This window comes from Brachionichthys hirsutus, unplaced genomic scaffold (assembly GCF_040956055.1).
Source record: "Brachionichthys hirsutus isolate HB-005 unplaced genomic scaffold, CSIRO-AGI_Bhir_v1 contig_190, whole genome shotgun sequence".
Lineage (NCBI taxonomy): Eukaryota > Metazoa > Chordata > Actinopteri > Lophiiformes > Brachionichthyidae > Brachionichthys > Brachionichthys hirsutus.
The window spans coordinates 68,865-81,773 of record NW_027180407.1 but is presented as its reverse complement, the minus strand read 5'-3'; the positions used below and the strand labels follow the sequence as shown (position 1 = coordinate 81,773).

The window sequence follows — 12,909 nt, the reverse complement described above, 5'->3', positions numbered from 1 at the left end:
ACTCTCATCTAAGAGTCTTCTTCAGTTCTAGATGATACTCATGTTGGAGTAGAAGAAAGCAAAGGACTGAAACCACTAAGACAATAAGACTCTTCAGGAGTCAGCATGGTGAAGGTGAAGGTGAAGGTGAAGGGATGCCCCCCCCCCCCCCCAATGTGAGTAGTTTTGCTGAGCTGCACCCAGGTGTGGCTGGGGCATTGTGGATTTTGGAGACAGAGGTCAATGCTGCATTGTATGTTGCTGATAGATGGTGTCTTTATCCTCCTCCTCTGTTCAGAGATTCTCCATTTTGGCAAAAAATGGCTTCTTTAACTCCTCTCTCAAGTCTGCAGTAGTGTTTTAGATGAATATGCAAAAATGTTACAAAATTATATTCACTTACTTGCTACGAAAACATTGACAGTCCGGCTGGTCAAAGCTCCAAGAGCGCTGGCGCTGACGCAGCTGTAGCTGCCCTCCACACCCTGGGGTGCGTGTCCATACTTCGAGGTGGGCAGCAGGAGGAGGGATCCATTTGCCAAATACTGCAAGTCACCCCCCTCCAGAAGCAGGGGCTGGCCATCCTGAAGCCAGGTCACATTGAAAGGTGCATCACTGGCCCCAAGGTTGCAGTCCAGCAAAAGGGGCAAACCTGGCTCCAGGAATACATGGCTGGGGCCTGCCCCACAGCTCAGCTCCACAGAAACAGGCTTTTCTGTGTTGGACAAACAAACAAACAAAAAAGTTTGTTAAGTCTGTAGTCTAAACAACAGTGTTCAAAGAATGCAAACATCTGTCATGGCTGATCATTACTTCCAGAGGGTCCCGTCTTCCAATAACTTGCATGATCATTCATGGAAACATACACCAGGAAGGTTTTCTTCCCCAAATTGTTCCATTTCTGACATACAGTCAGATAACAATGCAAATGTTTCTTTGACATTGTGAGTTAAATGGTTGTCTTCTTGGTTCTTGCAATGTTAAAGAAAAAACAAATCGTGGTCCTTCCTCTTTATCTGTACAAAATCCAAAATCCAATAGTTCCTTGCGTGGAATAGCAGCAACTGTTTCATGCACTTTCATCTAAAGTAAGACACCTGGGTTCAACAAATCCAAACAAAAATAGTTTGTGTAAGCAGTATTTTCACTTTTTACTGCATTCGGAAGTCTAATTTGTCTGCAGTAACCTTTTTATTGCTTTGTGAACACTATTAAAACTGAGCTATGAATCAAATGTTGTACATTTATCCCTCATTGGCCCAGGTATTCATACTTATGTGTCATTGATCATATTTGGTTATATTTGCCTTCCATATCAATTTCAGCCTTTGGTAATTTGTCATTTCACAGCATAGCGTCAATATAATCGACAGCGCTGGCAGCCCAGATGGATAGAGTACATTCCCTAGGCAGGGTGATTTAGGGTCAGAGAAGAGACAAGACTGTGGATCAGGAGTAAGAAGGTGAGGTACACAAATAAAATGGTTGCTGTGGCACAAAGGGGAAGTTGCTATTTAAGCAAAGTCAAGCTAAAACTTTAGGATTTTGACATAAAACACAATTTACATACTGTATGTGTATTTTCTTTAACCTAAGTGTAGGTTATTATTCATCCAGGTGTTTTCATACACTCACAATTTCCTTTATCGCATACCTTTTTATTGCTGTCTCACCTAGTAGCTATTCTTTCTTTGTTTTACCTCTATCTTATAAGAGTAAACAGTGCGCAGAATAATTTGATTAATGTTCTTGAAAAAAGAAGAGGAAGGAGAGAGAGAGACTGCACAAGAGAGTAATCTTAGGAGGAAAGCAAAGAGCAAATGGGGATGAAAGACAAAGAACTGTTGTCAATTACAACGATTGTCCATGCATCTGTTTTCTTGTCGATGAGTCTCGTCTACAGCCGCCTGATCCGCCTGAGTGTTGCTGTAGCTGACTACACCCCGGACACGTCGTCAGCTCATTGTGGGCCACGCCGATTATCACAAGCAAATATAATACATCAGACGAACCTCACTATGATCCCTACTGGTTCACACTCATATGACCACATGCACTGCACACACACACACACACACACACACACACACACAAAGGTTTCAGCTTTTCTTTCTGCAGCACTGGATTAATTACGTTAATAGAAAAAAAAAACTCATCCTTAATTAAAAGAGGCTTGACGAGCGACCACGTCCTGATGAAAAGGCTACGCAGTGCTGAGAAAGGCCGCACAGCACTTAGCGCGCACACACACACACACACACACAGACCTCACAACATAAACAGCAAACACATATCAAAAACCCAGAAACAAACAGAGGTGCAGACACAAAACAAAAACATTAAAACACACTCACACTCTTGTTGGAACAGAAACAGCCACGTTGAGCGCACAAGTATTCACTGACACTGCTCAGATCAGTAGCTTCCATTTCAACAAATGAGGTCTCATTAAGTCATTAAAGCATTAATAGCTATTTCTCAGTTTACTGCTGCCGAGCGCGGAAAAGGTTCCACAAAGCCACACAAAGACACATGCACATATACACAATCACTGTCAGTACTTCATGAGGGCGCAATGTGGTGAAGAGGGGCGATCTGAGAAGAAGCCGTTTTGCTATTTTACTGTACAAATGGGAGTTGGTGGGAAGGAGAGGGTGCAACATTGCGATATATAACTGGCTTTGCGATCCAGTGATGGGACTGTGCCAAGCAGTTCACGGCTTATTCTCAGTAGAGAAACCACAATGGCTTCTGAAGAGAAAGGGGCGCATGAATAATGTGCAACGGCAAGAAGGAGACAAACGATTCAAAGAAGGAAATAGATCACACATAAATGATTCAATGCGATGTTCGTCATCCAGTCACAATATTACATTCTTAACTAGATTCATATGGATTTAACAGTAAGATGAACAATACATTGATGACTTGATGGATTGCAATACAACAGGTGAATAAATAAGACTTAAATAGATCAGTGACACTAATAAGCCAGGAGCACAGTGACAAAGAAACTGGCATAAAAAGCAGAGAAAAGGAGAGGAGAGAAGATAAATAATTGAAATTTGACAAATGTTATCTTGCGCTTATTTTTCTTTTTAATATTATTATTTTTACCTCCGCCTAGGCGGACAACATTGCAGACAATGGAGCTTCAAAACAATTTCCTCAATATCTCGGTTGATTATTGACCAATGTTTCTGGAATTTGACACGGGCATGTAGGGTGGGGACCTCTATCTCACCACCGAATTTCATCCGGCTCGGATCGAGATTGCGGATACAGTCGCAATTCTTTGAAAAATGGAGGTGCACATTGTGTTTAGCAGGATTAAGGAAAAAAATCTGGATGGATCTTGATTTAAAAAAAAGAAAGAAAAGATGGGTCTTGGGCTAACTTACATCCCATCAAAATTTTGACAACGATCCAGATACTTGTATGGATCGTTCTCAAAATACGAGATAAAAAAGGGAAAGGGAGGATGAAATACAAAGAAAGACACCCTGAATAACAGAATCAAAATAGAGGGCTGAGCTGAGCCGATGCGATTAGAGAAGCCCTGAGACCCAGCTCAAAGGAAACAGTGAAATGTGATTACAGAGGCTTTTCTGAAGAGGAAACACTAAAGCACTCAAAATCAGCCAGATTGCCTTGTACCTGCTAAATTGACACCAAAGCAGTGTATAATTGCTACGAGTCCTGCATGATGTTAGCAGTGTATTATATTGTAAGGGTAGGTGGAATTCATCTCAGGAAAATCACTATGTGCCAAAACCAAATACAGACTGAGTGGACAGGGGCAGATGGTCTGACTGATAGCACTTGGCAGGATTCAATTGTGTGTGTGTGTGCGCGCAAGGGGGGGGGGGGGGGGGTTAGGTCCGTATACTAAAAACCTAACCTCAAATCAAGCTTTACAAGAGCTTGCCTGCTATTTCAGCTGCTTTTGTTTGCTAATTCAATTACCTTACATTGACAGAAACAAGGTGAAATAAAAATAGGCTAATTACTTGTGTCCAAAACTATCCAGCGTGAAAATAAATCATTACTTTGTATCCACAGTCCTGATGGTTAGGAGTAGGTCTATAGCAATAAAGCCAGAAGTTAGATAAGAGCTCTACAGTTTGTCACCCAGGTACTGAGAAACAGAAACTTTGACTAACAGATGTGCCTCAGTTGTCAAAATATGAAATATTTTTGTCAAGGTTTGGTTTGTTTGTTGTTTGTTTGTTTGTTGATCTAAACATCATAAAGCACCATCAGGAAGGAGGGATCACCATTTAGTAAACCGTGGTGCAAATCTGGGTTGCGAGATGCTTCAACCCAGTCTGTGAAAGCTTTCGGTAAAAATAGCAAAAAATGAAATGAATTAAATAAAAATAGAAATACAGTGAGCCTATTTTTACCTTTTATTATCAAAGGGATTTTAAGCTTCTCCATAGAGACACTTAGGATCTGACTTCTGGTTCCCTCTGGAGATAGGATGCTAAAATAGGATGTTAACGTGCTGCTATGCACTCCATATTTAACAAAACCAATGTGGAGGCATACAATTTGCATGACAGATGACAACATAAAAAAGTCAGTTGACAATGAATACAGTCTTTTTGGCTGACTTGACAGACGAGTATTACTGTATTATTATTACATTATAAGCTTGCTGCCTCCATTCGCACAAAGTCTATCAAGGTAGACAAATGGAGAACTATTAAGTGCTATTGTGAAACTCCACATGAACTTATAGGAGCTTGCAAGGTAAAAATGAACACACACACACACACTCTCTCTCAGTCCCTGGCAGTGTAATCACAAACACAAGCGTTCACAGAGAATACAGTGACTTTCAGAAAACATTAAAGCAAGGCTTTGTAGATGACAAAGTGATAAAGGGGGAAATTTATGCCACACCGTCATCCGAAAGACATCTAGCTGATGATGCAGCTCTTCAAAATGCATCCTGCACATCTTTCACGATTCGACCAACCACATTGTATTAGCGACAATGCTCAGCTTTTGGACAACATCGGATTTAGGCATGTTGAGGCCATTCCTGGGATGGGATGCTTGCACTTTACAACACACACACACAGGAGGAGGAGACATATATCTGGCCATAAATGGAACGCTGTGACAGGGAGGAATCAGCCAGCAGAATGGTCAGAATGTTGCATGATGGTGCTCCCCGGGCGCTGGGAAAAGAAAAGACAGTGCCATATGATCCATTAGACTACAGCCTTGCTGAAGAGTTGCGTTTTATCACAATATTCATAAACTCACAGCCGCATCAACTTTTTCAGAGCATCCTCATCTCTTTGGCGTCATTATAAAGAAGGGAGAAAGCCCATACTTCACAGCAAATCTTGGGAGGAAATACAATGCATGTGAATGAACATATGAATCTGAGTTGTGACATTTCAATGTTAAAATGTTTGTGCTTCTATCTTTCGCTCTGCCTGAAAGACTCCTTTTCAGATCTCCTAGTATTTGTCATACTGAAATATTTTGTCTGTATTTTAGTATTTTAGTTTTTTCAACCTGTAGCGATATAGAGGTTCTTGTTTAGTTCGTTTATCTGTTATTTCATAAAGTGATTTATTCAGTCTATTAGAGTCCATATTTGCAGGACTCTAACTGTCCAGACCTCAGCAAGAGAAGACGGTTGGCTTGCTGGACAACATATAGCTGCACTGCTATTCTATGAAATAACTTTTTTTTAAAGCATTATACAAATCGAACAATCCTTAAGAGTTAAATTGGTCTGCTGGAAAATTACAGCAGTGGGCCCAACATGTGACCGAGCCCACAGTGCAGCTCCCTGTGACTCACGCCACAGTCCGAGCAGCTGCCGCGTCAGGTGTTAACCATTACAGCCATTTTTCCTCCCAAGACGATACAGCAGGGCTCTTCTTACACCCAAGTCGTTTTAACCACTATCACACAAGCATACACTTCTATTCCAAGAAATGTGACTTAATACATTAAACTAAAATAAATGTGTTAGTGTTGCAAAAAAGCATTTAATTTGTGTGATCTTTGGTGATGCGATTTCTTTATCATGCATGTTTTAGGATCAAACTGCAACCATGAGGGATTGTATATTAATGCACTATTGTATATTAATTACATTCAGCTAATTGTGAGGGGGCCTTTGTGCAGATTAGGGGGTATAGACCTATATAAATAAAATGCCCGACCCCAACCTTATTTTCCGCCCGCCCAACACCTAATAAATCAGGCTTGATAAATCTGTTATTACCACAAGCTTGACTGCCTCTTGAAGATTCATATACGTAGGAGATCTATTATCAGGTCATTGCTTTTGTTCCTGACAACCGTGTCAAGCTTCCTTCAGAACCCAGTTGAGCAGCATGTTGCAGGAAAGTGTACAATGAAAAAGAAAGACTGTGGTGATACAAATATGGCCCCTGCGTCCCGCTGAATGCAAGCAAGAAGGAGAATGGGACCAGAACAGAGAATGAGGGAAAGAGAATGCAAGAGGGGGGCTTACCAGTACACCCCCCCCCCCCCCCCCCCCCCCCCGCTCTGTGAAAAGTGCTCAATCATCCCAGTCCAGCCTCCACCAATCACAGGGCAGTGTGCCTGAATGCAGGGACTCCCAGCAGCATGGGGCCTCAGCATCGCCATGTCAACTGGCCAACAGGCCCACTTACATAAGTCAACAAAAGCAAGCAGTAAAGCCAACGTGGGAAAGACAACGCAGCTCGAAATCAGACTTCATTCACAGATCAGCCAAATGAACATACAGGAATTCAGAATGGATACAAATGCCGGCCAATCTGCACATGCATGGAAAAGTGCCTCTCCCATATTAATCCACTTTGATTTTTGAAGCGAACCTCTCATACACTCTCTGCGTTCGAGTGGCTCCCATCAGGCCGCAGGCTGCGCTGTCCACGCTGCGGAGCCCAGAGGAGGAGGACCGCATTTGTCCCAGACAGCAGTCCAGCTCTTGAACGCCGACCCCTCCCTGCCCAAGCAGTGTAGCGACGGTGTGTCCTCTCACTGACTTCATAACACATAGCAGGGCCGCTGTGTAGTCCTGTTCCAGCCCCCGAACTGACCTCATAATGCACATAGCATTATGTGTGGATGCTTGTTGTGATTTTTGGGGATGGAGTTCAATGCTGCATTGCAGGTGCAACCATACACTTGTGAATACAAGCTTGTTGAGTGGCTGTTTGGTCTCCTCAATGCAAAAGTCCCTGCATTATCAATGAATCTCTGAACAGAGGAGGAGGATTAAGGCACCATCTATCAGCAACATACAATGTAGTATTGACCTCTGTCCCCAAAATCCACAACACCCCAGCCACACCTGGGTGCAGCTCAGCAAAACAGCTCACCTGAGGGTGGGGAGGGACAACGGCTCTCTTGTGATTGGTATCGACTCCTAATGAGCCTTATCGTCATAGTGGTTTCGGTCATCTGTTGTTTTCTGCTCCAACAGGAGTATAAGTATCTGGACTTTCTACCCGTCAACTGAAGAAGTCTCTTGGATGAGCGGTGAAACGTGAAATGAGTATTCATTAGACTCAGTGGGACTCAATCCCACAAGAGAAAGGCAAAAAGCCATTAATTTAAGAGCAACCCCAAACATATTGTAAAGATTAACTGGATTTATATATTAAAGTCTTCACAATGTCTAAATATACTTATTTAGACATCCTTATATACTATATTCATTGTCTTAAGACAATCCTTTCCAAGGTCCTGGACACAGGAAATCACGGAAATTAAATATGAATTAAATAACTCATTAGATCACAAGCTTGTATTTACAGGCAGACTCTGAGCTATTCATGGCTGTCCAGAGTCACGAACAAAATACATTCAACACAATACTTTAAAAATCCCAAAAGAGCAAAGCATTTTCGTTCATAGCAGACATAATTGAGTTCAAGACCTCCTCTCCTTGTGGGGCATGAAGACAGCATATCTGGTAGCATGAATTGGTACTCAAAAGGCCCCTTAAAGAAATCAACATATTCCCTGCACAAATATACCCAGCTGAAACTCAGCCCAGGGCATCTTTAAATAATATGCATCCTAATTTAGCATAGACTCTCTGGGGAGAAGATCAAGATGCACTCACAAATCGCAGCTGACACGCCCACACGCATACACAAGCACAGAGGGGTGAATGCACCTCAGCAAACACAATCACACACATGCACACACACACACCAGATACTTAATTTACTGCTAATGTGTACTTAGAAATTCTCCACATGAGCTCCTGTACAAATTCAATGTTTAATATTATGTTGCTGCCGTTGTGCAGGGACAGCTGGCCCTGCAGGGTAGACAAAACAAAATGGACATGCTTGAAATGTAACAGAGTTCAGGACGAGACCGAGATGACGACTCCTCTGGGACCTAAAGATGGACACTGACTCCATTTTCCTGCAGTGGCAGAAGAACCAGCTGAATCATCAGCTCCATAAGGCTGCCAGTTTCTCCTGTGCTTGCTCCTAAATCTGTTTGTCCAGCATACAATATTAAAGTATGTTTGCCACTGACAAATTCTTCTGTGTGGTGGATTTTTTATTGGCGGAAACAAATCATTGCATGACTCCAACCTCCAAAGATGAGCCTAAATGTTTCTAAATATCCTGAAGAAAAAGACAAGGCCAGGATATTAGATTTTTAGACTAATAAAATATGCTTTTTGGTAAAAATAAAGAAATAAATAAAAGGATCCATTCTACTGTTGTTTTATTACTGCTGCAAATATTGCAGATTTTTTGCCACAAGAACAGCTGCTTATGGATTTCTCAGGAAATGTATTTGTTTAATGTCACAAACTTTTTTTATTTCATTCTCAGGAGTTCATGACACCACCTTGTCTGAATTGTACAAAAAAAATGGTCATTTACTAACAAGCAGATTTAACACGAGGTCTGCTCTGCATTGCATTAATCCAGCATTTTAGAACCTGAGCTTGATGATATCATAGATTTAAACAGAGAAATTGAAAAGAATTGTAAGAAATGAGGGGCGAAGTAACCATTAAATGTCACACAATTCAATGCAGCACAGAGGAGACAATCAAGGTGAATTACAGTTGGTTTCACAGTACAGAACGTGACCCTCTTCTGGGACAGAGATAACCAACTGTCTGCGCTTCAAACGGGACTTTACGCATTTTGTGATTAAAAAGTGTCTCACAACGTTTCCCAGACTTATCCTTTTGAACTGACTCAATGTTTCAGAATATATTCCTCTGACAGTGTTCCAAACTCCAAATGTTAACGCCTTGTGTCATTTTTTTTAGCTAGAGAATGGACTTCACCCCAGAGTACCCTGGTGCAACATGTGGAATAAATGGTTGACTCCAAAAAAAAAAAAAAAAGAAATTCACTCCCACCAACAAACGCAGGGTCAATCAAGCAGTATGATCCCTGCTAGTGGGCTAATTTTCCTCAAGTGGAATAGGTAGCGGCAATAACCACATCGTGGGAATCACAGGTATCATTTATTTCACAATCAAATAAACAACTCGAATCCTCACTACAGCTGAAACCAAAAAGAGGAAAACAAAGGTGAGCTTCAAATGAGAGGAACGCTGCTTGACCTAATTTTACGCATCCTCATTTTTGCTTTGCTGAACTGCGTCATGATCGATTCAGATGTTCTCAAACCAGCTCTTTGCTGTTTGTCCCCTTTCATTTGCTTCTAAAAGCAACACTGTTGTCGTTAGTCTGTATGAGGGAGCGTGACGAGCATCAAGCAGGTGAAAGAACATGAATGTGGTGGAAAGCCAGGAGAATGATGTGAGTGAACAGGAATGACATCCAGTGAGTTTCGATACTTCCTGCTGCAAATATTGTGAGCGAGGACTCAGATCCGATTTGCGGCCTGTTTGTGTAAATAATTTTCTGTAGACATTGCTTTAATTTATGAATGATAAAGATGTCTTTATTGTTTTAAATGGTGCTGACCCACTTTCATTTGTTCAATATGGGCTCTTTGTCTCTGAACGAAGAAACAGGCCAGTCCCAGAATCACCCCAAGCCCCCACCCACTAGCCTTGTTCCCAAAACACCCATTGCCCACTTCCTGAACCCAACAGCGTGCACACAGTTAGACGCGACCACATCGAGCCAACCTAACTGATTGTGTGAATTGCACTTTCGTTACTTGTAAAAACGTCAAAAATACCCTTTGATCATTTTAAAGCGTTATGTTGCTGAGTTGCTGCAGAGTTTGGAGTCCGAACCCTTGTTGAAGACAGGTCTTGAATATTTAACCAGAGTTCAGCCTGTGAGTTGTTTGATGGTTCTTTTAGTGTTCTTAGAAATGTGATATTTTTATCAACTGAAAATGCTTTCAGACAGCGACCATGTGTCAAAACCACTCGCCATGCACTTAAACTTCAATAATTCTTACTGTGTAAATAAAAGGAATTCCTATTTTCTCTTGATGCAGAGCACCTCCAACCTTTTACCGTACCTAAAGAGATGTTATCATAATGTGATGTGAGCACACTCTCCAGTGAAGAGGATCTTAAGAGGAGTAATTCCTTTTGCTGTCCCTACATGAGTCTGCGGGTCACAGTAATCCAACTACCGAGTAAGCACATTTCTGATTAATTCATTCATGCTACTGAAATGTTTCATGACAACACTAATCCTTGTGCACAATATTGCCTTATCTCCAGTCCTGGGTACCAAACACGGAATATCGTGTAATACTAGAGTTACAGCTACAGCAGGACACCCAGGATGTGCAGGCAATTTCCAGACAAATACACTGTTGAAAGAGACAAAAGTCAATATTTGCGAAGAATTTGTTTTCTGCATGTTAAGTAAATGCTTATATCTGCTGTAGACAACACTCGTGGACATATTAGACAGTTGAATACATTTTTTATTTTATTTTTTACCAGAAGATCTAGGGTTAAATTAAAAGTGGAAAACAGGAAAATGTATTTCCACCAGTTTCTCAACTAACAAAACATTTACAATCAAATATTGTGGCCTTCACAGATATTCAATGGTACAATAGGGACTAAAATCGAAGTAAAATTTCGCAGCTGGTGTTGCCATTTCTTCTTTTAAATGACCACCGCTCCCAAAGACTGATCACTCACATTTGACATTTGGGACCAGCATAGCGTGATGCGCTTGGAGGGGTTCCCTGCCTCTCACCCATAACAGATGGGATTGGCTCCAGCAACACCCGTGACCCGCAAGGTGGATAACGTGGCTGCAGATTAGATGCCTACAAGCGAATGGGTGGTTGGAGAGACCAGAATAAACATGGATCCATTGTCTGTAACCACTTATCCTGGGAAGGGATGCAGGGAAGCTGGAAGCTGTCCGAGTTGACATTGGGTGGGAGACAGGATACACCCTAGACCAGATGTCAGTTCAACTATTGACAGTCTCAGTGATGCCCAAGTTGCAGACAGTTCACCTGTATTGCATTTTTTAAATGACTCGAGCCGTGATAGTGGCTTTTTTTATTTTCTCTGGTAATTCAGAACTGTGCCACAGAAGAGGGTCATACTGTCTGGAGAAATATAGGCATTCTGTAATGTGTTCCTGTGCGCTGTCTCTCTCTCTCTCTGTGTGTGTGTGTGTGTGTTTGTTTGCCATGGTTCTCTGAGGCTGAGTCACAGCTAAACATAAACAGCTTCTTAATGTGGTGATTCTTTATTCAAACACTGCACAGATCTGACCATTCTCTAAACATCAAATTCATATTATAAATGAAAAGATGTACGCAACACTGCGGTTGTCCAACTCGGCTCCATTAAATCAGTATCCAGTTACCTTCTTCTGCATTTGATTGTTAAAGTAATTGCATACGGCCTTGCTGTAAGGTTCTGCTTTCATTCCATATAACATTTTTATTTATGCATGTTGGAGAGGGATGAAAGTCGCATATGATAGGCTTATCCTTTATATATATATATATATATATATATATATATATATATGAAGTGAATGACCTCCACTGACATTCTGCGCAGGTCTTTGTCGTGTAAATCTTGCACCCACTCACCCACCTGTGTGGGCAGACTTTCCTCCCGACTCTCAGAGCCGCTATGTGATGTGTGGGAAATACAACTGTTGGCGCATCTCGCGCTGCAGCTCAGACATACTCGTCACCGGGTTCATCGAGTTCCTCCACAGAGTTACTTTCCTTCGACGATTTTTTTTATTTTTTCATTTTTTTGGCTTGTTCCTCACAATTATCTCACACCACTCTGAGCCGGCGAAACCGCAAACTGCTCTCAGCAATTAAAATATAAAGGAGAAAAAAGTTGTCTTCGTGGCAGACAATCAATCCATCAATTCTGCTCTGCTCGCATGAGTCTCACAAAAGTCTTCAGCATGAGACCTCCCGGTTCTTAGCCCCAAACCGTCCCGAGAGAGACACGCACAACTACCACAGCCTCACGCGCACACGACAGGCCACGTGAGGTGAGCGCAGACTATACGAAGCGAGCAAGGTGCGCGTTCACCCTGTCGCTCTTTTCATCACAACTCATTTAACGCCATGCGTGATTGCGGATCGGCGCGTTATGCATTTCTGCCTCGCACGCGCAGCAGATGATGAAAGGGAGCGCGTTACCTTGCTCTGATGGACCGCAAAACAGCGACAGAAGACAGAACACCCAAATTGTATTCTCCACCGCCATGTACAGTCTTTGGTTTCCAACAGTGGGGTCCGGCGCGTCCGTCCGTGCGAGCCAGCTACAGCGCCGTGCACACGCTGGAAGCCGCTATTGTCTCCGCCGGTGCGTAAAGGCGTCCCTGTGAGCGCCGAGGTCTCCTGCCTTTGTTAGCGGTACGGGTCGCGTTAGTCTGGGAAGAGCCGTCGAGTCTCTCGGCGCTTCAACGCCATGTTGCGAACGAGTGTTAAGTGTGTGTTGGCTATTAGTCCACACACACACGCACA

General features: G+C 42.4%; 1 protein-coding gene across 1 annotated transcript in view; it reads right to left on the bottom strand.

Annotated features, from left to right (window-relative positions):
• Positions 1 to 12,649, bottom strand: part of LOC137914709 (immunoglobulin superfamily DCC subclass member 4-like) — a 32,690-nt gene extending 20,041 nt beyond the window's left edge. The window contains exons 1-2 of the mRNA XM_068758206.1: positions 12,583 to 12,649; positions 383 to 694 (exon numbers count right to left, since the gene is read on the bottom strand). Of these exons, the coding sequence (XP_068614307.1) occupies positions 383 to 694; positions 12,583 to 12,649 (379 nt within the window). The remainder of the gene's footprint in view (positions 1 to 382; positions 695 to 12,582) is intronic.
• Positions 12,650 to 12,909: the final 260 nt, after the last annotated feature.